Source organism: Chiloscyllium plagiosum, unplaced genomic scaffold (assembly GCF_037043375.1).
Source record: "Chiloscyllium plagiosum isolate Xiang-an unplaced genomic scaffold, Cpla_swu_hap1 HiC_scaffold_1, whole genome shotgun sequence".
Classification (NCBI taxonomy): domain Eukaryota; kingdom Metazoa; phylum Chordata; class Chondrichthyes; order Orectolobiformes; family Hemiscylliidae; genus Chiloscyllium; species Chiloscyllium plagiosum.
The window spans coordinates 82,708,977-82,733,591 of record NW_028270139.1 but is presented as its reverse complement, the minus strand read 5'-3'; the positions used below and the strand labels follow the sequence as shown (position 1 = coordinate 82,733,591).

Genomic DNA, 24,615 nt, shown 5'->3' with positions numbered 1-24,615 from the left:
TATAGTTCCCTGGCTTGTCCTTACCACCCTTCTTAAACAGTGGCACCATGTTAGTCAACCTCCAGTCTTCCGGCACCTCACCTGTGACTATCGATGATACAAATATCTCAGCAGGAGGCCCAGCAATCACTTCCCTAGCTTCCCACAGAGGTCTGGGGTACAGGTCCTGAGGATTTATCCACCTTTATGTGTTTCAAGACATCCAGCACTTCCTCCTCTTTAATATGGACATTTTTCAAGATGTCACCATCTATTTCCCTACATTCTACATCTTCCATGTCATTTTCCACAGTAAATACTGATGCAAAATACTTGTTTAGTATCTCTCCCATCTCTAGCGGCTCCACACAAAGGCCATCTTGCTGATCTTTGAGGGGCCCTATTCTCTCCTTAGTTACCCTTTGTCCGTAATGATAGCTGTTATTTAAATTTATCCTATTTTGTGTGTTTATTGAATGTGGAATAACATTTATGATTCCAGACACACTTGTCTCACCTGTGTTAATTTGAGTTTGAATTTTAGTAAAGCTTTGAACAGATATTTTGGAAAATCTCAACTCCAATTGTACAAAGAGTTTTGTAAAAAAAAGATAATCCGTAGCTCCCTCTAGTGGCCATAAATTTTAATATGGAAAGGTTCATTTTCCAAGTTACCACTTATGGGGGTAGACTGGATAGGCAGTCGTTATTCCAGCATAGATTGGCGTTGTGCATAGTGACCCTGGGAAACCCCATTGTAGCAAACTCTCAAGGAATTTCCCAGGACATTGATTAAATGGAGACTGTCAGAGGGTTCCAACTGTAAAGGAATTGCCCAGCAGAAAGTTCAAAGACTTAGAATCATTGAATTATACAGTGCAGAAAAAGTCTTTCAGCCTATCAAGCCTGTACTTCCAAAGTTACGCAAAATCTATACTAGTCCCACCTTGCAGCACTCGGTCCATAGCCTTGGATGTTGTGACATTTCAAGTGTTCACCCAAGTACTTTTTAAAGGTTGTGAGTTTTCCTGCCTCAACTATGGTGGCTCAGTGGTTAGCACTGCTGCCTCACAGCACCAGGGTCCCACGTTCAATTCCAGCCTTGGGCAACTGTCTGTGTGGAGTTTGCACATTCTCCCTGTGTCTGCATGGGTTTCTTCAGGTTTCCACAAATATGTGCAAGTCAGGTGAATTGGCCTTGCTAAATTGCCCATAATGTTAGGTGCATCAGTCAGAGGAAATGGGTCTGGGTGGGTGACTCTTCAGAGGGTTGGTGTGGACTGGTTGGGCCGAAGGGCCTGTTTCCACACTGTAGGGAATCTAACCTACTCTCCCAGGCAGTGCAGTCCAGACCACTACTCTCTGTATGAAAATGTTATTCCTCAAATCCTCTGCCTTGTTCCTTAAAATTATGCCCCCTTGTTATTGACCCTTTGACTAAAAGGAATATCTGCTTTTTATTCACCCTATCCATGTCCCAGGGATCTTAGACATCTCTATCAGGTTCCCTTCCAATCTTCTCTGCTCCAATGAAAATGACCTGACCTTATCCAGCCTCTCTTCATAGCTAAAGTGCTCTATTGGAGGCAAAACCTTGTGAATATCCTTTGCACAGTATTCCAGCTGTGGCCGAATCAAAGCCGTATACAACATGATCACAAGCCATTTCCTGGAATTCGTAACTGAAGGATGTAGGGAAATAGATGGTGACATCTTGAAAAATGTCCATATTACAGAGTAGGAAGTGCTGGAGGTCTTGAAACGCATGAAAGTGGATAAATCCCCAGGACCTGGTCAGGTGTACCCCAGAACTCTGTGGGAAGCTAGGGAAGTGATTGCTGGGCCTCTTGCTGAGATATTTGTATCATCGATAGTCACAGGTGAGGTGCCGGAAAACTGGAGGTTGGCTAATGTGGTGCCATTATTTAAGAAAGGTGGTAAGGACAAGCCAGGGAACTACAGACCAGTGAGCCTGACGTCGATGGTGGGCAAGTTGTTGGAGGGAATCCTGAGAGACAGGATGCACATGTATTTGGAAAGGCAAGGACTGATTAGGGATAGTCAACATGGCTTTGTGCGTGGGAAATCAAGTCTCACAAATTTGATTGAGTTTTTTTGAAGAAGTAACAAAGAAGGTTGATGAGGGCAGAGCGGTAGATATGATCCATATGGACTTCAGTAAGGCGTTCGACAAGGTTCCCCATGGGAGACTGGTTAGCAAGGTTAGATCTCACGGAATACAGGGAGAACTAGCCATTTGGATACAGAACTGGCTCAAAGGTAGAAGAAGACAGTGGGTGGTGGTGGAGGGTTGTTTTTCAGACTGGAGGCCTGTGATCAGTGGAGTGCCACAAGGATCGATGCTGGGTTCTCTGCTTTTTGTCATTTACATAAATGATTTGGATGTGAGCATAAGAGGTACAGTTAGTAAGTTTGCAGATTACACCAAAATTGGAGGTGTAGTGGACAGGGAAGAAGGTTACCTCAGATTACGACGGGATCTTGATCAGATGGGCCATTGAGCTGAGAAGTGGCAGATGGAGTTTAATTCAGATAAATGCGAAGTGCTGCATTTTGGGAAAGCAAATCTTAGCAGGACTTATACATTTAATGGTAAGTTCCTAGGGAGTATTGCTGAACAAAGAGACCTTGGAGTGCAGGCTCATAGCTCCTTGAAAGTGGAGTTGCCGGTAAATAGTATAGTGAAGAAGGCTTTTGGTATGCTTTCCTTTATTGGTCAGAGTATTGAGTACAGGGGTTGGGAGGTCATGTTGCGGCTGAACAGGACATTGGTTAAACCACTGTTGGAATATTGTGTGCTATTCTGGTCTCCTTCCTATTGGAAAGATGTTGTGAAACTTGAAAGGGTTCAGAAAAGATTTACAAGGATGTTGCCAGGGTTGGAGGATTTCAGCTATAGGGAGAGGTTGAACAGGCTGGGGCTGTTTTCCCTGGAGCATCGGAGGCTGAAGGGTGACCTTATAGAGGGTTACAAAATTATGAGGGGCATGGAGAGGAGAAATAGACAACGTCTTTTCCCTGGGGTGGGGGAGTACAGAACTCGAGGGCATAGGTTTAGGGTGAGAGGAGTAAGATTTAAAGGAGACCTAAGGGCAACTTTTTCATGCAGAGGGTGGTACGTGTATGGAATGAGCTGCCAGAGGATGGGGTGGTTGTGGGTTTGGAGGGTGCTGTCTGTGGATCTTTGGTGAATTTCTGGAGTGCATCTTGTAGTTAGTACACACTGCTGCTACTGAGCTTTGGTGGTGGTGGGAATTGATGTTTGTGAATGTAGCGCCAATCAAGTGGTTGCTTTGTCCTGGATGGCTTCAAGCTTCTTTGCTGTTGCTTGGGCTGCACTCATTAAGTGAGGAGTATTCCATCACACTCCTGATTTGTGCCGTGTAGATGATGGTCAGCTTTTGGGAGTCATGAGGTAGCCTCTGACCAACTGTTGTAGCCACTATGTTTTTTTTTAATGAAGAGTCCAGTTGAGCTTCTGGTCTATTGGTAACCCCAAGGATGTTGATAGGATGGGATTTAGTGATGGTAAGACCATTGAATATCAATGGGTGGTGATTAGATTGTCTCCTATTGGAGATGGCCATTGCCTGGCATTTGTGTGGCATAAATGTTACTTGTCAAACCAAGCCTGGATATTGTCCGGATCTTATTGCATTTGAACATTCTCTGCTTCAGTATTGGAAAAGTCGCAAATAGTACTGAACATTGTGCAATTATCAGTGAAGATCCTCACTTCTGACCTTATGAGGAAAGTAGGGTCATTGATGAAGCAGCTGAGGTTGTTTGGGTCAACGACATTACCTGAAGAACTCTACACAGATGTCCTGGAGTTGAAATGACTGATGTCCAACAATCACAACCATTTTCCTTTGTGCCAGGCGTTTGTGTCAGATGCTAACCAGTAAAGAGTTTGTTCCTTGATACCCATTGATTCCAGTTTTGCTCAGGCTCTTTGATGCTACACTTGGTCGAATGTAGTCTTGATGTCAAGGGTTGTCACTCTCACCTCACCTCTGGAATCCAGCTCTTTTATCCATGTTTGAACCAAGGCTCTAGTGAAGTCAAGAGCCCTGAGTGGCCCTGGAGAACCCAAACTGGGCATCACTGAGCAGGTTATTGCTGAGCAGGTGCTGTTTGATAGCACTTTCCATCATTTTACTGATGGGGTAGTAATTAGCTGGGTTGTATTTGTCCTGCTTTTTTTGTATAGGACATTTGGGATATATTCCATATTGGGAGAAAGTGAAGACTGAAGATGCTTGAGATCAGAATAGAGAGTGTGGTGCTGTGAAGCACAGCAGGTCAGGCAGCATCCGAGGAGCAGGAGAATCGACATTTCAGGCATAAGCCCTTTATCAGGAATCTGCTATTCCTGATGAAGGGCTTATGCCCAAAACATTGATTCTCCTGCTCCTCAGATGCTGTCTGATCTGTGCTTTTCCAGCGTCACACTCTGAACAATATTCCATAATGTCAGGTAGATGCAAGTGCTGTAATTGTAGTGGAACAGTTTGGCTAGGGGACTGGCTAAGTTCTGGAGCAGAAATCTTCAGAACTATTGCTGGACTGTTGTCAGGGTCCAAAGCTTTCTCGTGGAGAGACTTGAATTGGCTGAAGACTGATATCTGTCATGCTGGGGACCATTGGAGGAGACCAAGATGGATCATCCACTTGGCACTTCTGGCTGAAGATTACTGCGAATGCTTCAGTCTTATCTTTTACATTGATGTTCTGGGCTTTCCATCATGAAGAATATTTGTGTAGCCTCCTCATCCAGTGTGGTGTTTAATTGTCCACTGCCATTCACAACTGATGTGGTAGGACTACACAGCTTAGATTGGAGCCGTTGATTGTGGAATTGCTTAGCCCTGTCTATCATTTGCTGCTTATGCTTATTGGCATGCAACTAGTCCTGTTTGGTGGCTTCACCAGATTGACACCTCATTTTCAGGTAAGCCTGGTGCTGCTCTTGGCATCCCGTCGTGCATCCTCCATTGGACCAGGGTTGATACCCTGACTTGATAGTAGTTGTTGAGTGAGGGATATGCTGGGCCATGAGGGTACAGATTGTGCTGGAGTACAACTTTGCTGCTGTTGATGGTCCACAGTGCCTCATTGCATGCCGTGGCGAGTTGCTAAATCTGTTTTGAAGTCTGTCCTATTCAGCATGGTGATAGTACCACACAGCATGATGCAGTGTATTTTCAATGTGAAGGTGGGACTTTGTCTCCACAAGAACGGCATGGTGGTCACTCCTATCAATACTGGTAAGGATGAGGTCAAGTATGTTTTCCCTGTTATTGGTTCCCTTACCAACTGCTGCAGACCCAGTTTAATAGCAGCGTCTATTGGGACTGACCAGCTCGATCAGTCGTGCTGCTGCCGAGTCAGTATTGGTGGTGGACAGTGAAATCCCCCACCCAGCGTACATTTTGCACCATTGCCACACTCCGTACTACTTCTAAGTGTTGTTCAACATTGAGGAGTACTCATTCATCAGCTGGGCAAGGATGGTAAATGGTAATCAGCAAGAGGTTTCCTTGCCTATGTTTAACCTGAAGCTGTGAGACTGTAAGGAGTCTGGAGTCAATGTTGAGGACTCTCAGGGTTACTCCTTCCTGACTGTATACCACTGTGCTGCACCTCTGTTGGGTCTCTCCTGCCAGTGGTGATATGACATATCTAGGGATGGTGATGGTGGTGTGTGGGACATTGGAAGGTATGATTCAGGCTGTTGCTTGACGAGTTTGTGAGGTAGCTCTCCTACTTTTGGTACTTGACCCCTGGATGTTAATAAAGAGTATTTTGCAGATATTAAAGGAAGAGTACTTTTCTGGTGCCTTGCTTGATTCCATTTCTTTGTTAAGACTTCAAAGTGATTGATACAACTTCCATTTCAATGGGCAGTTGAGAGTCAATCACATTGTTGTGGATCTGAAGTCACATGTATATCAGACCAGGTGAGGATGGCAGATTTCCTTCCCTGAAGGACATTAGTGAGCCAGATGGGTTTTTCTGACAATTGATAATGGTTTCACGGACTCTTAATTCCAGATTTTTGTTTTTATTGAGCTCAAATTCCACATCTGCTATGGCGGGATTTGAACCTGGGTCCCCAGAACATTAGCTGAGTTTCTGGATTAACAATTTTGCAATGATACCACTAGGTGATTGCATTCTCAGTTGTCCCCTATGGTAAAAGTAATGCCAATCAAATGTTTGTGTCTTCCTTCAGAATCAGAAAGTCTCATTTTTCAACCACGTTGAGAGGCCTATTTTCATGGATTGTCACTCATTATCATCTTCATTGTTATATAATATTGCTTCATTAACATGCAGTTTCCCAGTTTCTCCATCCTGCTGGATAGAAACTAGAAGCCGAGAATTCTTGACATGAAAATCGGTGCAGTCACTTGGTGACTCCGACTCACTGCTTGATCCTCCAGACCTTCATCTTGGATACCAGGCACCAGCATCTCTGGGCACACCCACTCAGTACTGACCATGCACACCCCATTGCCCTTGGACCTTGGCATCTGTCACATTCCAGCCTCGCTGCAATACCATGGCATACTGCTGACCAATCTACAGTCTGTCAGAAGCCAGACATGCCGAATGGATGATCCATCATGGCCTCCTCCAAAGGTCCATAGCATCACAGTTATCAATCTTCAGCCAATTCAGTTCACACTACATGATATCAAGAAACGGTTGGAGGCACTGGGTACCGTAGAGGCTATGAGCCCTGACAACATTCTGGTAGTTGTGGTTCTGTTTGCTGAGCTGGAAATTTTTGTTGCAAACATTTCGTCCCCTGTCGAGGTGACATCCTCAGTGTTGGGAGCCTCCTGTGAAGCGCTTCTGTGGTGTTTCCTCCGGCATTTATAGTGCCTGTCCCTGCCGCTTCCGGTTGTCAGTTTCAGCTGTCCGCTGTAGTGGCCGGTATATTCTGGTAGTAATACTGAATACCTGTGCTCCATGAACTTGCCGTTACCTTGGCTAGGCTCTTCCAGTACACTTATATACCCGACAATGTGGATATGGTGATGATGCTCAGATATCCCAGCAGTAAAGAATACTGCCATCTATGGTGAGTGGGAGAATTGGGCTAGCATCGGATGCCTAGGGGTGTGGTACCTGGCTATTGAGCAAGTTTGGGACAATGGCGTGAGAGAATGCACTGGCCATCACAAAGAGAAACCATCTACAACATGCAACGAAGATGACAGCCGATTTATGGTAAAGTTCAGCCCCTCATGTCCTCTTGACACCCATTTTCATGCCCATCTTTGTGCTATCAGCAAACGTTGTAACCATACATTCAGCCTTATTCCAGATCATTTTGTAAAGGGTTCTTTTGCCTAAAACCTTAAATCTTTGTCCCCATATCCTTGTATAATCTGCAAATGGAAGAATTTTTCTTTATCTACCTTCTCTAAGCCTGTCATAATCCTGTATACATCACTAAAATTATCCCTCAATCACCTTTTTTCTAAGGTGAACATCCCCAGTCTTAACCGAATTTTCTAACTAAAATTCCCCATCCTTGTAACTACTCTGGTATATCTCCTCTTTCAAAACCTGTTATGTTTTTCATCCACTTTCTTCCAGTGTCTTGACTTATGACCTGAATGCACACATTTTTGTCTCCATCTAATAATTTAGCTGCAAAGCAGAATTTGTACAGGGAAGCTGTAGGTATTTTAATAAGGGCTGCGTGGTGAAACAGCCATTTGGCACAATCATTCTCATACATCAGTTGCATTTTGGTAACTTCATATTTTTTGATCAATTTTTCCAATGATCCATCAAGTGGTGGAAGTGTTTAATGTTATCATAATTATTTCTCATGGCAGAATTCAGGAGAAAACTCAATCACTATGGCCTCATCTATGGAAAAACGGTATCGATTACAAGAATCCCCTCTACAGGCAAAACCATAGTCAGACTCAGGGAGTTCTGAGACCGCACACAGCTCCATCTAACTTCAGGTTAGTATATTGGCTATATATTTAATTAGGGCAAAACTCATGAAAGCTTACAACATCTCTAGTATAGACAAACAAGAAACAAAGAACTTGCTCTACCAGCAAATGCTTATTAACTGGCATAAATGGGACCAGGATTCCGGTTGTCAATATACATCTATTATCAATGTAAAAACACACAGTAATAGCAACTTGATGCAAGGGGTTTATCACTTAAGCAACAATACAGCTTCCCCTTAAATAAATGTACTGGCGGAGAGCCTTCTAACTCGTACCAAAATTGGAGGTGTAGTGGGCAGTGAAGAGGGTTGTTGTTGTGTTGTCATAGCATTACTAGACCATAGAGCCGTTCTCTCATTAGAGGGAGAAGCGACTGGGGGCCACCAGACCTCAGGCGAGGGAAGAGGTTGAGAAGGAGAGTGATTCATGATAACCTCAAACCTGTGATAGGAATTGAACCTATGCTGTTGGTATCACACTGCTCTGTAAACCAACTATCCAAGCAACTGAGCTAAATCAATTCCTGGCAAAGAAGGTTACTTCAGGGTACAATGGAATCTTGATCATATGGGCCAGTGAGCACAGGAATGGCAGATGGAATTTAATTTGGATAAATGTGAGGTGCTGCATTTGGAAAAGGCAACTCAGGGCAGGACTTACACACTTAACAGTAAGGTCTGGGCAGTATTGCTGAACAGCGTGTTGGACTGAAGGGTCTGTTTCCACACTGTAGGGATTCTATTCTATAACAAAGAGACCTTGGAGCGCAGGTTCATAGTTCCTTGTAAGTGGAGTCACATAGTCAGATAGTAAATAAGGTGTTTCGTATGCTATCCTTTTGTGGTCAGAGCATTCAGAATAGCAGTTGGGAGGTCATGCTGCAGCTGTACAGGACATTGGTTAGATCACTTTTGGAATATTATGTACAATTCTGGTCTCACCAATTGGAAGGATGTTGTGAAACTTGAAAGGATTCAGAAAAGATTTACAAGGATGTTGCCAAGTTTGGAGGGTTTGAGCCATAGGGAGAGGCTGAATAATCAAGGGCTGTTTTCCTGGAGCATCGGAGGCTGAGGGGTTACCTTATCGAGGTTTATGAAATCATGAGGGGCATGGATAGGGGTGGGGGGAGTCCAGAACTAGAGGCCATAGGTTTAGGGTGAGAGGAGAAGATTTAAAAGTGATCTAAAGGGCAACTTTTTCACACTGAGGATGGTGAGTGTATGGAATGAGCTGCCAGAGGAAGTGGTTAGGGTTGGTACAATTACAACATTTAAAAAGTAACTTACTATTTGGACTTTGTAGAGATCACAATAATAGTGAACTTCCAGAATTTATAGAGTCAAAGAGGTGTACAGCACGGAAACAGTCCCTTTGGTCCACTTGTCCATGCCAACCAGATATCCCAACCTAATCTAGCCCCATTTGCCTCAAAATGCTTCCAATTCATATACCCATCCAGATGCCTTCCCCATCCCAGAGAAAAGACCTTGTCTATTTATCCTATCTATGCCTCTCGTGATTTTATAAGGTCACCCCTCAGCCTCCAATGGTCCAGGGAAAACAGCCCTAGCCTACTCAGCCTCTGCCTATAGCTCAGATCCTCCAACCCTGGCAACATCCTTGTAAATCTTTAAGGGGGAATATAATTTTTGTCAATTTATCGAGTGTGCCAATTCATAAGGTGCCGGTTTATACAATGTTTACTGTCATTAATGCCGTCAGATTATCCGAAAGCATTTTGTCGTTAATAAATTACTTTTGAATTGCAGTGATGTTTTGAAGGTAGAAGTAGAAGACAAATTGCTTTGAACAGCAATATGACGAATGACCATTTTAATCATGCTGGATGAAAAATAAATGTTGGCCAAGAATGAAAATTGTGTGCTGTCAAGTAGACGATGTTGTGGGATCTTTTATTTTCACCCTCAACGGAAGTTTGGTCCTATATTAGATGTCTCATTCGGAAAACGGCACTTCTGATAACATTGGATGGAAATGTCAGCTTTGAATGCTTATTTAAGTCCTAAAGCCTGTGACATTCTATCTTAAATACAAGATTATAATTTTCTAATAATTTACAATTATTAGAAAATTTAAGTATCAAACATTAAAAATTCATGACAGCAAAATTACTATGTTGGACAGGGTTCCAAAGAGATTTACCAGGATGTTGCCGGGTATGGAAGGTTTATGTTATTAAAGAAAGGCTGGATAGGCTGGGACTTCAGTTCACTGGAGTGTAGGAGGTTGAGAGATGACCTTTCAAAGTTTGTAAAATAGGGAGAGGTATAGATAGTGTTAGTGGTAGTTGTCTTTTCCTTAGAATGGGGTATTTTCAAAACTGAGAGGCACATTAAGATGAGAGGAAAGATAAAAAAAAAGACATGTAGGGCAATTTTTTTTAATGTAGAGGGTGGTTAGTGTATGGAATGAACTGCCAAATTGGTGGGTGTGGGTACAATTATGACATTTAAAAGACATTTGGATAAAGAAATGAATACTTAAGGGTTGGAGGGGTATGGGCCAGGAACAAACAGATGGGACGAGTTTAGTTTGGGATCATGGTCAGCGTGGACTGGTTGGACCATGCTGCATGACTCAAGTGATGATGGAAATGTAAAAAATCTGGAAAATATGGTAGAGATAGGCAGCATGTGTGGAGAGAAAAATGTTAATGTGGTCGACCTAAAGCCTGTGACATTCTATCTTAAATACAAGATTGTAATTTTCTAATAATTTAGAATTATTAGAAAATTTAAGTATCAAACATTAAAAATTCATGACAGCAAAATTACTATGTTGGACAGGGTTCCAAAGAGATTTACCAGGATGTTGCCGGGTATGGAAGGTTTATGTTATTAAAGAAAGGCTGGATAGGCTGGGACTTTAGTGTAGGAGTGTAGAAGATCGACCTGAAAAGTTCATTTATTAGTTTCTCTCTCCACACATGCTGCCTGACTTGCTAAGTATTTACAGCATTTTCTGACATTATCTCAGATTTCCAACATCAATGGTATTTTGCTTTTGCATAACTAGTGATATTGAATAATCTCTAGCAGATTGCTGCATCACAAATAGGTTAACTAGGATAAATGTGTGATGACACAACACCATTCTTGACCCTGGATAACATATATTGGCAAATAGCAGAGTCTTTGAAACAAGCTTTTTTTCTGTTCTCACCTAATGTAGACATATTTTCCACCAGTGTTCATGGTATCATAATTAGGAATTCCAGGCAACTTTCCAGAGATGCTGATTCCAACTGCAGTAGCCCTATGTTAAGGCTGAAATTACTTAATGCAGCACACTCTGGCGAATAAATATGGAACCTAGTACACTATTCTCTCGAACAGAGAACAAAGGTATTATAGTTGAACATGGTATCCTATGCATTGATTTTCCTGCTTCATCCTAAGGTAATCCTTTTGAGCTAATGTGAAAGTAGAACATGAGTACAGAAGAATAGATTGTAGGTTCTCCATTAGTTAGGTTTTGTTCTGACGTGAAGCAACTTTGCTGTAATAAATTTCATGACAGCATTTGGGAGGGGACAGACATGCTTGAATATTGGGAGATTTGAATAAAACATGTGGGATTTCACAGGTGAACAGTTAATTGTGCTGCTTTGTTGTATAGGATTATTCTTCTAATTTTAAAGCATTTTTCTTCAAACCAGTTTAGCTTCTGTAATACAAGTATAATCTTTTCCATCATAATTTCACTGATCAAAAGCTTAGGTTTGTCTCTATTTCTTACTGCCATATATAAATTCTAATTCAAAGGCCTTGTTTCAAGCAGGTTTTGGAGAAGCATGTACAATAGATTTGAAAAAGGTATGCATCCTCGACAGTCTGTTACAGAATTCTTGATGGCTGTGAAGGAGGAAACCCAGCAGCTGGAAGATGAACTTGAAATACTGGAGGAGGTAATTTATTTTGAAGTGATAAGTAACATAAGCAATTTATATCAACAATGACGACACTTTAAATTTAGGAAATGTGGTTGAAGGGCATAAGATAATTGATGGGAGAAAAATTGATTAGAAAATTTCAGTGCACTTTTCCATGGAACTGTGTTCCGGCCACTCTTATTTAAAATACACAAAAGAACAAAAGTCAAGTTTGCTGATTGTACAAATTGTTTGAATGGGTAGTGGCAAATTCTGACTGATTGTGAAAGTCTGCAGACGGACATTGTTGGGCAAGGATAGGTCAATAGTGTCAAGTAATCAAAAAAGGAATAGTGTTTTTGTAATTATAATACCTACACTCCAGAAACCAGCCTTTGGCACAGCTGGACCATGTTGGTATTTATGCTTCACTCTTTACATAAAAAGTGTTAATGGAGAAATTCAAGAGGCAAGCAATCCCAGGATCAGATGGCCTACCTCCTAGGTTCTAACAAAAGTGGCTGGGGTGATAGAAGATTACAAGTTTTATGGAGTGGTCCCAATGGATTGTAAGTAAGCAAGCATAACACCATTTCAAGAAATGAGGGAGAGAGGAGAGGAACTGCTAATCAGTTAGCCTGACATCGTTTGAGGAAAACACTGGAATCAAATACTAAGGAAGTAGTACTGTGGTTTAGAAAATCATTTAAAGTAGAATCAACATGGTATTATAAAAGGGAAGTTGTTTGATTAGTCTGTTCTGGATAAAGGTGAGCCAGTAGATATAACTTATTTGAAAGTTCAAAAGATATTCAATAACGTTCTTCACAAAAAATTGTTACACAACATAAGAAATCATGGGGAAATGTTAGCATGGAATAATGATTGGTTAAAGAACAGTAAACAGAACAGAAATAAGTGATATCTCTACCATCATTACCCATGCTCCAACATGTATGCAAACTTGTATGTCACTGTAATAACAAGTCCTCCAGCTCAGTTGGCTAAAGCGTTGAGGTTGATCAGATTGGTACTAACAGCAGTGTGGTTAATCCCTGTTCCATCTAGAACGGATTTGAGCTACTTCCTTTCACTACCCATATGGAGGTCAACCTGCTTTCAGATAGAGAACTGAATAAGGAGTGGTCTTATATGTAATAGCTCAATTGTTCAGTGTCTTTTTGCATTATTTGCTCATTGATTGAAGAACTCTGACTCAAAGTATCTATTTACCAAATGTAGGTCAAAGTAACACTAAGGGAATTGAAGATCAACATGTTTGAGACATGTTATCAGACAACTGGTTTAGTAGTTACCATGTGTTCTTTTTCCAAAAAAACTGACTAATTATACAGACTAACATTGTTTCATTTTGGCAAGACAAACTTTGAATCTCCCAACTGCGTATTGTAACTGGTGTCTTTTAAAAATTCTTTCAGGGCATGGGTGGTACTGCAAGGCCAGCACTTATTCATTCCCAATTGCTTTTGACTTACTACCTCAAAAGGAGTAACTTGTGAGGCCATTTCAAAAGGCAACAATAATATTTCTCTGACTTACATGTGACTGCAGCAGATTTCCTTCCATAAACAGTAAATTAGAGGTTTCTATATCAATACTGTAGTTACTAGGTATTTAGTTCCAGATTTAATTATTTATCTGATTTTAATCTCTTGTAGGTTTTGAGCTCATGTCAATTTAAGGTTGATTGCTTCATATTCTACTTTGATTATTTTTAAGCAGAAGTTAGGAAGACTGGATCAATCTCAGCTGAGAAACAGACAAGTAGAAATTAAACTGCCTCACAAACTGGAAATTTCCACTTCTGATCAATGTTTAGCTAACACTCCTCAGGATTACAGTGACAACGGGAAACCATTTACTTCTTGTAGCCCTTCACAGGCAGATGAAGATTCAGAAACTACAATTCTGACACATGATATGAAGCATTCAGACACTGATCTTTCTGGCAATAGTGACCAGGAGTCAGGTGTTGCTGACTTGAACTGCAGATCACCAAGTGGTGGAGACTTCCTGTCTAGTGATGACAACAAAAATCTGTCAGCATACTCTGAAGAACTTGCCTTTGCTGTTGCATGAGAATCTAGTGCTCCTGCTATAATTCAACATGGGAACAAATTTTATATTAAATTATACACTGGTAAATAAGGGATTGCAGGTTTTTGGTATAGTCGTAATTTATAAACCAAATTCCATCACAAATGCCAAGATCATCATTTAGAAGATTCATTTACTATTGGAGTTTTCTAGAGAGGTCGATTGCAAGGAGCAGGAAGCTGACCAACCTGAAGTCAGGCAACTTATCCAGCATGTAACCAATTTCCTGGACATGAGCAGTACCTAGGTTTCAACTGATGTGAAATGAATCAGCAGATAGAAGGATCTGACTGGAGAGTCTACATAGCGACAAGAAAATAGTGGTTTAAAACAATTCTCATCAAGGGAGCAGCTAGGATCACCTTTTTAATTATAACAGGGTCAATAGTTGAGTATATCTCTAGGTTTTACATGCTAGTTTTGCTGGAAAGGAAATAAATGTACTTGAACACTATGTACTTTGTGAATTTTAAAATTTAAAAGCAAATTTGGATTTTCAGTAAAAGCATATTTACTGAAAAACCTTCATGAAATCAATTTTACACTTCAGTAAAATGTCTGCAAAGAAAATTCAGATAAAAATTAAAACATGAATGTGAAGTGTCAAAAACATGCCCGTGTATCTTCAAAAAAAATTTATTCTATTTTTAAAAAATTCTCCAGCACCCGTATGTGTACATGTAGGTGCACGACACAGTGAAAACATCAAGTGAAAATAACTTTAATATTCCACCACCAGAAAAGGCACCCATGTGGCTTATGAACCGGTGACAAGCAAAGCCCAGAGTTAGCAATGGCTTTGTGAAAAAAGTGAAGGGAAGGGTAAGGACTAAATTAAACTAGAATTGGAGGGGGAAATAAAGCACCTCACTGCCCGCAGTGCCCACTCTCTCTGAAGGTATCGAGAATATTGGTGGACAAAGTGTGCTGCTTCTCCAGGGAGATGGTCCCAGTGGTAGGTATTTTTGAACAAACTGTCCAGATGTGTTCTTAAAAAGCACTGGAGCGGTGGGATTTGAACCTGGATCTGCTAGCTGAAAGATAGTGAACACCAACTCCATGCCACAACAGCCCAAACAAATGTATTCAATTTAACCCTGAAAGGAGTAGCTAATAAGAAATTTTGGTTTGTACTTGATGTAATTGCTTTGGTGTACTCCATTCTAATTATTCAACAAATGACTAGCCCCAGACTCGTGTCTCTACAAAAGGCCAAGCAAAGATCAAGAAGTCTAAACAATCATGTGTGAAACACACCACAATACAGTGGGAAAAAAAAAATTCTAATGGGTTTTCTTTTCAAAGTTACCCATTTTTAATGTCCATGGGCAGCACGGTGGCACAGTGGTTAGCACTGCTGCCTCACAGCGCCAGAGACCCGGGTTCAGTTACCGCCTCAGGCGACTGACTGTGTGGAGTTTGCACGTTCTCCCCGTGTCTGCGTGGGTTTCCTCCGGGTGCTCCGGTTTCCTCCCACAGTCCAAAGATGTGCAGGTCAGGTGAATTGGCCATGCTAAATTGCCCGTGTTAGGTAAGGGGTAAATGTAGGGGTATGGGTGGGCTGCGCTTCGGCGGGGCGGTGTGGACTTGTTGGGCCGAAGGGCCTGTTTCCACACTAAGTAATCTAATCTAAAAAAAAGGTGATTTTCTCAACCTGAGCCAAGATGGTTGCACATGTTTATAGACATTTTAGCTATGTAAACGCAGCTTGGTTTTGAAGAGTCTGCTGTGCAAGTGCACCCAGTTTCAACGTGAAACACTACTTTTTAAAAAAATATACTTGCAACCTTTGAATGCATGACTCAATGTCCCACATGAGAAAACTTGACATGTGCAGACAATTATTCACTGGATGAGACTTTATTCTCTTATGAAAAGAATATATGCTATTAAATATTTGCTATTTATTGTTCCTGGCAATCCTGTGATATCTTAACATGTTATAAATAGAAAAATATTACATTACTGTAACATCTTGATATGCTTAATGTACTAATTAAATACAAAAATGTGATGTAGCTTGTGGCATTTCCATAATTAAAGTGAATTTTAAAGAGTATGTAGACATTACTTCAGATGTTTTACAAAGTAAATGATTTTTTATCTAGTTTTAAGTTAGATAAAATATTTCAGTATGACCTTGAGACTGCTTTTTGCAACATACCTACAGAGTACCACAGCAATGTTGAATTCTTAAACTGAAAATTCAGCTCAATATGTTTCACCAAAACCAGTTGAAAGCTTTTTTTGAAGATTAAAGCAACAGTGCAATTATCAGTATTTACAGATTAATTCTATATTTAATACAGGAATCCACAGATTTACTTACAAACTTAACAGTATTTACCAAGAATATTGAAATCATACAGGAACAAATTTAGCTAAATTTTGGTTATTTTGAACTGCATTTTAATACTGAAAACATTTTACAAATACATCATTTCAAAAGATCATGCTATATAACATTCATCAAATGTACTGATACAGCTGTAATTTTCATTTCGCAGTTAAATGTATTCCATCTTGTCCAGAATAGGCATTTCAACTCAAACCTAAAACTGCTAAGAGAAAACAATTGCATTAGCAATGATGGAATGGTCAAAGATTGACCATGAAGATTTTACCTTCAATGGACAAATCTAAAATTATTTCCAAACATACAAAAGTGCAACCAGAGGATTGTGTGCTCTATCATACAAAAATATACATGAACATTGGGTCCAAAGTTACTGTAACCAGCAAACATGACTTTGGAGGTCTAGCACCAAGCTAGTACCATATAATATACATATAGTACAATACAGGAACAGCCCCTTCAACCTATCATGTCTGCACTGACCATGATGCTATTCTAAACAAATCCTATTTACTTGCACATAGTCTGTATTCACCCATTCTGCATCTCTTCATGTATTTGTCCAAATACCCCTTAAATATTACTATTATATTTGCTTCTACCACCTCCCCTGGCAGTATGTCCAGGCTCCTCCCAGCCTCTTTTCACAAAAAAATCTCCTTTAAAAACTTTCCCCTTGTTGTCTTAAGCCTATGCTCCTAGTACTTGTCATTTTCTCCTCGGAAAAAAGATTGAGTATCCACCCTACCAATGTCTCTCAATTTTATATACTTTCATCAGGTCACCCTTTCAGCCTCTGACCCTCTAGTAAAAACTCCTTAATGAGATCTAATTAGAAACGTTTCTCAGTCTGATCCAAGAAATAGTTAAAATATTACATTTAATCCTAATTCATGTGCAGAAAGCAAAAAGAAAAACCATCACAATGGTCTCAATTTTCTATCATGGCAAAGTGTCAATCTTCTGCACTGACTGAATCAAAATCTCTATATTTACCTTGTAGATAGGCTGCAGCAAGAACCCGCCCTTCTATCTCCAGAAGAGTTCTAGAGACAAATAGATCTGAGACCTCACAGTGAGGCATAACCTTGGTGAATCTATATCCCCAGTGGCATCACTAGGAGTAGTCATGCCCCTCGAGGTCAAACAGGCTGTCATTGTTCAGCGGTAGCATTTTATAACAATTTCAAGCAGTTTTGAACTTTAAAAAAATTATATACTTTCAATCATGAATTGCAGAAAAACCTTAAAATCATAAACATTTAAATACTGTTAGAAAAAGGTCAAAGAGGAAGCTATCCGAGCTATTAGTTTACTTGCAGCACACTGAAAAGGAGATGTCATTTCCTATCACATGAGAATTATTATTAAATAGTTTTCTTGTACAGGTGAGATCGGGGGTTGGAAGGGGTTGTGGAAACAGAATCAGAGGAAACGGTGGCTCAGTGGTTAGCAATGCTGCCTCACAGCGCCACAGACCCAAGTTCGATTCCCGCTTGGGCGACTGTCTGTGTGGAGTTTGCACATTCTCCCAGTGTCTGCGTGGGTGTCCTCCGGGTGCTCCGGTTTCCTCCCACAATCCAAAGATGTGCAGGTCAAGTGAACTGGCCATGCTAAATTGCCCATAGTGTTAGGTGCATTAGTCAGAGGGAAATGGGTCTGGGTGGGTTACTCTTTGGAGAGTCGGTGTGGACTTGTTGGGCCGAAGGGCCTGTTTCCATACTGTAGATAAAGTAATAGAAGAAATTGTCTGCCTGATTGCTGGCTTATATCCAAGCTTGAATCCCAACTTTCTGCATGTTAACATGCAAGTTGAGCACGTTGACCTCCTCAGAAGAAGGGGTCTAGGGCATAATGGAGATTAAATTTTAAAAACAAAACTTAGTCCAGTGAACATTATTAATTTAGGAAAAATGGGGGAGAAACAGCTGATCTTTCTCACACCTCTTTAAAGTTGCCTTTGGTCCATTAACCCCTCAGTACCTTTACTTAAGAACGATCCATTTATCTTAGTCCCAAACAAAATGGAATTGATCCATTTCTGCACCCTTCACAGATAGTTTTAGATTCCCACTAAACTGAGAAAATATCTACTTCTAAATGGCTTTTGCTGTAATTCTTAATCTAATGTCCCTTGTTCTGAATTCTGAACAGTTTCAGGGCTCCCGGCACGGTGAGGCAGCACTGCTAACCATAGAGCCACCATGATAGCGACTGAACAATGGTAAATTTAAAATTTCAACTGTTTTGGATAATATTTTACATTACTAGCACACATCTATTAAACCGATTGCTGATTTGATAACCATTAACTCCATTTCCAGGATTTTCCCTTACTGATTATCTCATCCTTGTTTAGCAACCCAGCCTCTGCAATTAAAAAAAATTCCACCGATTTCCTACCCTCAAAAAATTCCTTGTCATCTGTCTGAAATGGACAAACCCCTCATTCTGAGATTATGTCCCATGATCCTTGACTCTCCCATAAAAGGGAAACAACCTTTCTCCATCCGTCCTGTCAAATCCCATAAGAATCTGGTATGTTTCAATAAAGCCACCTTTCATTCTTCTAAACTTCAATTTGTACAGGCACAACCTACTCAACTCTCTTCATAGGACAGTCTCTCTCTACTGAGAATCAAGCTCGTGAACCTTCTCTAAACTGCCTCCAATGCCAGTATACCTTTCCTTCGAAAAGGGGACCAAAACTGTCCAGAGTATTCCAACTGTAGTCTGATTTTGTATGGTTTTACCAAAACCCCTTACTTTTATACACCATTCTGATTGAAATAAAGGCCAACATTCCATGCACATTGTCCCCGCTTCTGCGCGGGTTTCTTCTGGGTGATCTGGTTTCCTCCCACTATCCAAAGATGTGCAGGTTAGCTGCATTAGTCAGGGGAAATGTAGAGTAATAGGGTAGGGGAATGGGTCTGGGTGGTTTACTCTTTGGAGGGTTGGTGCGGACTTGTTGGGCCAAATGGTCCATTTTCACACTGTAGGGATTCTATGAATACCTGAATTGCTACGAATAGTCTTTAGTGATTTATGCATGAAGACTCCCAAATCCCCGTATGCTGCAGGTTTTTGTAGTCTTTTTCCATTTAAATAATAGCTCCTCTATTCTTCCTGCCAAATGCATAACATCACATTTCTCTCCCCCCCTTTATAGTCCATCTGCCAAGCCTTTACCCACTTGATTACTTGTCTATACCCCTCTGCAGATTGTGTCTTGGCCTCATCATTTGCCTTCTGACTTATTTTTGTCAGATTTGCAACTTGGCTTTAGTACATGCATTTTTCTCAGCCAAGTCATTAACATATATCGTAAATAATTGCAGACCCAGCATTGATCCCTGTGGCACTCCACTGTTAAAAGGTTGCCCTCCTAAAAATGACCCCTTCATTCCAACTTTGTCAGACTCTCAATTACTGAGTGAATCCTCTATCAATACTAGTATACCTCCAACACAATGGGCTCTTAAGGTTTTTTATATGTTCGGCTACTTATCAAACACCGGTGGAAAATGCAAATATATTACATGCAGTGCTTTCCATTCCTTTATTCTGCTTTTTACTGCCTCAAAGAATAAAAAAAAATCAACATGATTTTTCTTGAAGCCATGCTGACTCTGCTTAATCATATGACATTTCTAATTGCTGTACTATTACATCTTTTATAATAGGCTGAAATATTTTCCCAATAACAGTTAAGTGACCTACTGTTACTGTTTGGTCTTCATCCTGATTTGAATAAGCTTGTTACATTGGCAGTTTATCAACCCTCAAACTTTTCCAGAATCTGAGGATTCTTGGAAGATTACTACCAGCCCATCCACTATCATCTTAGCTACTTCATTTAACATTTTAGGATGCATCCAATCAGCTCCAGATCATTAGCCTGATCATTTTGCCTCGTGGTCAGTGAGAAGCTACCTACATAATTAGTGAATAAAACAAGAATGTGGAGATATTTGAAAAAAAAAACAGGGGTGGTCAGAATGTAGAAGTCTTTTCCAAAAATGGTCTAAAATGTATAAGTTCATTTTAAAATAAAAATAGTTATTTCAAAAATAATACTAAAATGCTATGGGTAAAGAACAGCAGAATGGGACTGAATGGAATATATGGAGGGGAACTTTAGAGACTTAAGTCTAAAACCCTATTTGACTTGAAACGATCAATTAATGGTTGAAGTTTTAGTGGGTGAACAATTTGGGGATATTGACCATAACTAAGTTCCAAAGTCATCATGAAAAGGGATGCGGATAGTGCAGAAGTATCGAAATTGGGGAAGACCAATTTCAATATCATGAGACAGGATCTGGTAAAGTCACAGGCAAGTCTACATTTGGAAAGTGGGAACCTTTTAAAATAATAGAGAATTCAGGGCCAGTGGGTTCCTCCAAAAGTGAAGGGCAAGGCCAGGAAATCCAGGGAACCCTGGATGTCAAGGGATATTGAGAATATGATAAAGACAAACAAGGAAGCATTTGTCAGGTATAGCATAATAAAAGCTAGGGAGGCCCTTCAAAAGTGTAGCGTGATGCTTAAAGAAATTAGGAAAGCCAAGAGGGGCCACAAAATATCTTTGGCAGATAGGATTATGGAAAACCCCAAGGCATTTTATAAATATATTAAGAGCAACAGCATTATCAGGGAAAGAATGGGGCCTATGAGAAGCTAATGGGGCATCTGTCCATGGAGCCAGACGACATCGTGAGGTCTTAAATGTGTACTTCTCATCTGCATTCACAAAGGAGAAAGACATTGTAGTTGGGGATTTCAGCTGGAATGGGTGAGGCTCTAAACAATGTTAAGATTAGTAAGGAGGACACTTTAAATATTTCAGTGGGCATAAAAATACATAATTCCCCAGGGCCTGATGAGATGCACCCCAGGCTGGTATGGGAGATTGCAGGGGCATCAGCAGAGATATTTAGTACTTTGCTGCCACAGGATAAGTGCCAGATGACTGGAGGACAACTAAAGCGGTTCCTTTGTTCAAGAGTGGCAGCAAGGATAGACCAGGTAATTTCAGACCAGTTAGTCTGACATGAGTGGTAAGGAAGGTATTGGAAAAAAATTCTGAAGGACAAGATTGATCAACACTTGGAAAGGTAGGGATTGACCAGGAATTATCAGTGTGGATTTGATAGAGGGAGATGCTGTCTGACTAATTTAAATCACTTTTCAATAAAACTCTTAAGTATATTGATGAGGCTAGTGCAGTTGATGTGGTTTAAATGGACTTCAGTAAGGCCTTTAACAGTGTCCCACATGGAAGGCTGGTCCAAAAGGAGAGCACATGGTATCCAAGGCAAATTTGTCAACTGGATCCAAAACTGCTTATAAGTAGGAGGCAAAGTGATATTGGAGGAATATTTTTGAGTTCAGAAGCCCATGTCCAGTGGAGTGTCACAGGGATCAGTGCTGGAGCCCTTGCTGTTTGTTATATACATAATTTGGATGTGAAAGGATTATTAGTAAGCTTTCAGATGACATGAAATTTCACGGTGTTGTTGATAGTGATGATGATGATCTCAGACTACAGTCTGATAAATTGGGCAGAGCAATAGCAAATGGAATTTAATCCTGATAAATGAGGTGATGCATTTTGGGAGGTCTAATAAGGGATGGATATACACAATGAACAATAGGTACCTAGAGATTCCCTCTGTGTACAAGTCTATGGATCCCTGAAAGCGTCAGCAGACAGGGTAAAGGCAGCACATGAAATACTAGCCTTCATTAGCCAGAATATAGAAGAAAGGAAGTCCTGTTACAACGATAAAAAGCATTAATTAGGCCACAAATGGAACACTGCTTGCAATTCTGGTCACCACACTAATGAAAGGACGTGATTACACTGGAGAGGTGCCGAGGAGATTCATAAGTTTCAGATATGAGGAGAGACTGGATAGACTAGGTTCGGGTTCCTTGGAGCAGAGGACGGTGGTGGGGGAATCTGACTGAAGTATACAAAATTATGAGGGGCACAGACAGGGTAGATCATGAGAATCTTTTCCCATGTCAGATGTTTATAAGACCAGAGGGCACAAGTTTAAGGTGAGGAACAAAAGTTTTAAAGGAGATCTGAGGAAACCTTTTTTCACCCAGACAGTAGTAGAAATAGGTGAAAGTGAGGACTGCAGATGTTGGAGATCAGAGTGTGGTGCTGGAAAAGCACAGAAGTCAGGCAGCATGCGAGGGGCAAGAGAATCGATGTTTCGGGCAAATATAGGAATATGCAACGATCTGTCCGAGGGTGGAGGAGGCAGTTACTCTTGCAACATTTAAGCAGCATCTGAAGGATCACTTAAAATGTCAGGGTATAGTTGGCAATGGACCAAGTGCAAGTAAATGGGATTAATGTAATTTGGTGTTCATTGATCAGCACAGACACGATGTGCTGAAGGGTCTGTTTCTATGATGTATGACTTAAACTCTTATTTGATAAAAAAAATTAGCATATTCAAATACAGGAGGATGCCTTATTAGTAAAGCATTGAGCAAACAATATATCAGAACTTCCAATTCCTGTGCAAGTATGGAAACAGTGTACATTAACATTTGGCATGAACATCAAATCAGAAATGACTATATATATTTTCATCAGTTGTTCAATGATTAAGTATTTCATTTTCATTTCTCTACCTTAAGATTCTTGGTGAACTCTCAATTAAACTTTACCTATTGTGTAAGGTACTGTCCATGTTGTGTCATTAAATGCTGAAGCTTCTCTTCCTTTGCCCGTCTACAGTGACAAAGCTGGTGAAACAAAGCAAGCAAGTGATAATTTAGGTATACCTTCCAAAAATGTCCATACTTATTGTACAAAGTTAAAAATCACACAACACCAGATTATAGTCCAACAGGTTTAATTGGAAGTACACTAGCTTTCGGAGCGACGCTCCTTCATCAGGTGATTGTGGAGGGCTCGATCGTAACACAGAATTTATAGCAAATATTTGCAGTGTGATGTAACTGAAATTATACATTGTTATAATTGTCTGTTAACAGACAATCAATTCTTCAATGTATAATTTCAGTTACATCACACTGCAAATTTTTGCTATAAATTCTGTGTTACGATCGAGCTCTCCACAATCACCTGATGAAGGAGCGTCGCTCCGAAAGCTAGTGTACTTCCAATTAAACCTGTTGGACTATAACCTGGTGTTATGTGATTTTTAACTTTGTACACCCCAGTCCAACACCGGCATCTCCGAATCATACTTATTGTATATTGTCATGCAACAGTGCCAAAAACTGAGTTCATGCCCAACACTTCAAGAATAGTAAAGTTGGTAATAATTTGAAACAGTTGAAAAATGTGGTGCTGGAAAAACACAGCAGGCCAGGCAGCATCCGAGGAGCAGGAGAATCGACGTTTCGGGCATAAGCCCTTCTTCATTCTTAATTTGAAACACTGTACTCTGCAATAATTCTGTCAAAACCAAATAATCTTTAAGATTTCTAAACTACATATTTAACTTAGAAGCCATGGGGACACATCAATGCCCTCTCCATTTGACCCATTACCTATTTCATGCAATTCCAATCCTGTTAATCCTCTGACCATTAATTTCTTCTCCTGGGAGTGGTCATCCACAACAAGGCTTCTTGAACTCTTCATGTGGACACACTAGTTACAAAAGCCCAACATCTCTTCTTCCTGAGGCAGCTGAGGAGATTTGGCATGACGGTGAATACCCTTGCTAACTTTTATAGGTGTGCCATCAAGAGCATTCTGTCTGGATGTATCACTATCTGGTAAGGCAACTGTACCATTCAAGATTGGAGATGGTTACAGAGAGTGGTGAACTCGGCCCGGACAATCACAAAGGCCAACCTCCCACTTATAGAATCCATCTACCAGGCTCACTGTCAAGGAAAGACAGGCAGCATTCTTAAAGATCTATCCCACCCTGGCAATATTTTTCCACAACCTCTACCATCAGGGAGAAGGTTCAGAAGCAGAGCATACACACCAGCAGGTTTTGAAACAGTTTCTGCCCTACTGTTGTTAAAATACTGAATGGCCTCACAAAATCTTAACATTCGCCTATACCTGTATTTTTGCCGCTGTTTACCTCTGGTTTACTTATCTATGCTACTTACCACTGTGATCTGCCTGTATTGCTTACAAGACAAAGCTTTTCATTGTGCCTCGGTACACGTGACAATAAATTCAATTCAATTCTTGTTTCATTGTTAGCTCCTGAAAGGAACTTTATAAAACATTGCTGAGC

The 24,615-nt window shown here is 40.6% G+C and overlaps 2 protein-coding genes across 4 annotated transcripts in view; one reads left to right on the top strand and one right to left on the bottom strand.

The window, feature by feature from the left end:
• The window catches only part of mtmr7b (myotubularin related protein 7b), a 91,702-nt gene extending 77,086 nt beyond the window's left edge, over window positions 1-14,616 (top strand). Inside the window, exons 12-14 of one of the 2 annotated variants that reach the window (XM_043690105.2) lie at window positions 7,860-7,994; window positions 11,796-11,922; window positions 13,627-14,616. In XM_043690105.2, coding sequence (XP_043546040.2) covers window positions 7,860-7,994; window positions 11,796-11,922; window positions 13,627-13,986 — 622 coding nt within the window. In that variant the 3' untranslated portion in view covers window positions 13,987-14,616. The remainder of the gene's footprint in view (window positions 1-7,859; window positions 7,995-11,795; window positions 11,923-13,626) is intronic. The other variant, XM_043690112.2, reaches the window with a different exon arrangement.
• Window positions 14,617-15,845: 1,229 nt separating this feature from the next.
• vps37a (VPS37A subunit of ESCRT-I) overlaps window positions 15,846-24,615 on the bottom strand; it is a 45,032-nt gene continuing 36,262 nt past the window's right edge. The window contains exons 11-12 of one of the 2 annotated variants that reach the window (XM_043690135.2): window positions 23,054-23,131; window positions 15,846-16,565 (exon numbers count right to left, since the gene is read on the bottom strand). In XM_043690135.2, the coding sequence (XP_043546070.1) occupies window positions 23,054-23,131 (78 nt within the window). In that variant the 3' untranslated portion in view covers window positions 15,846-16,565. The remainder of the gene's footprint in view (window positions 16,566-23,053; window positions 23,132-24,615) is intronic. The other variant, XM_043690127.2, reaches the window with a different exon arrangement.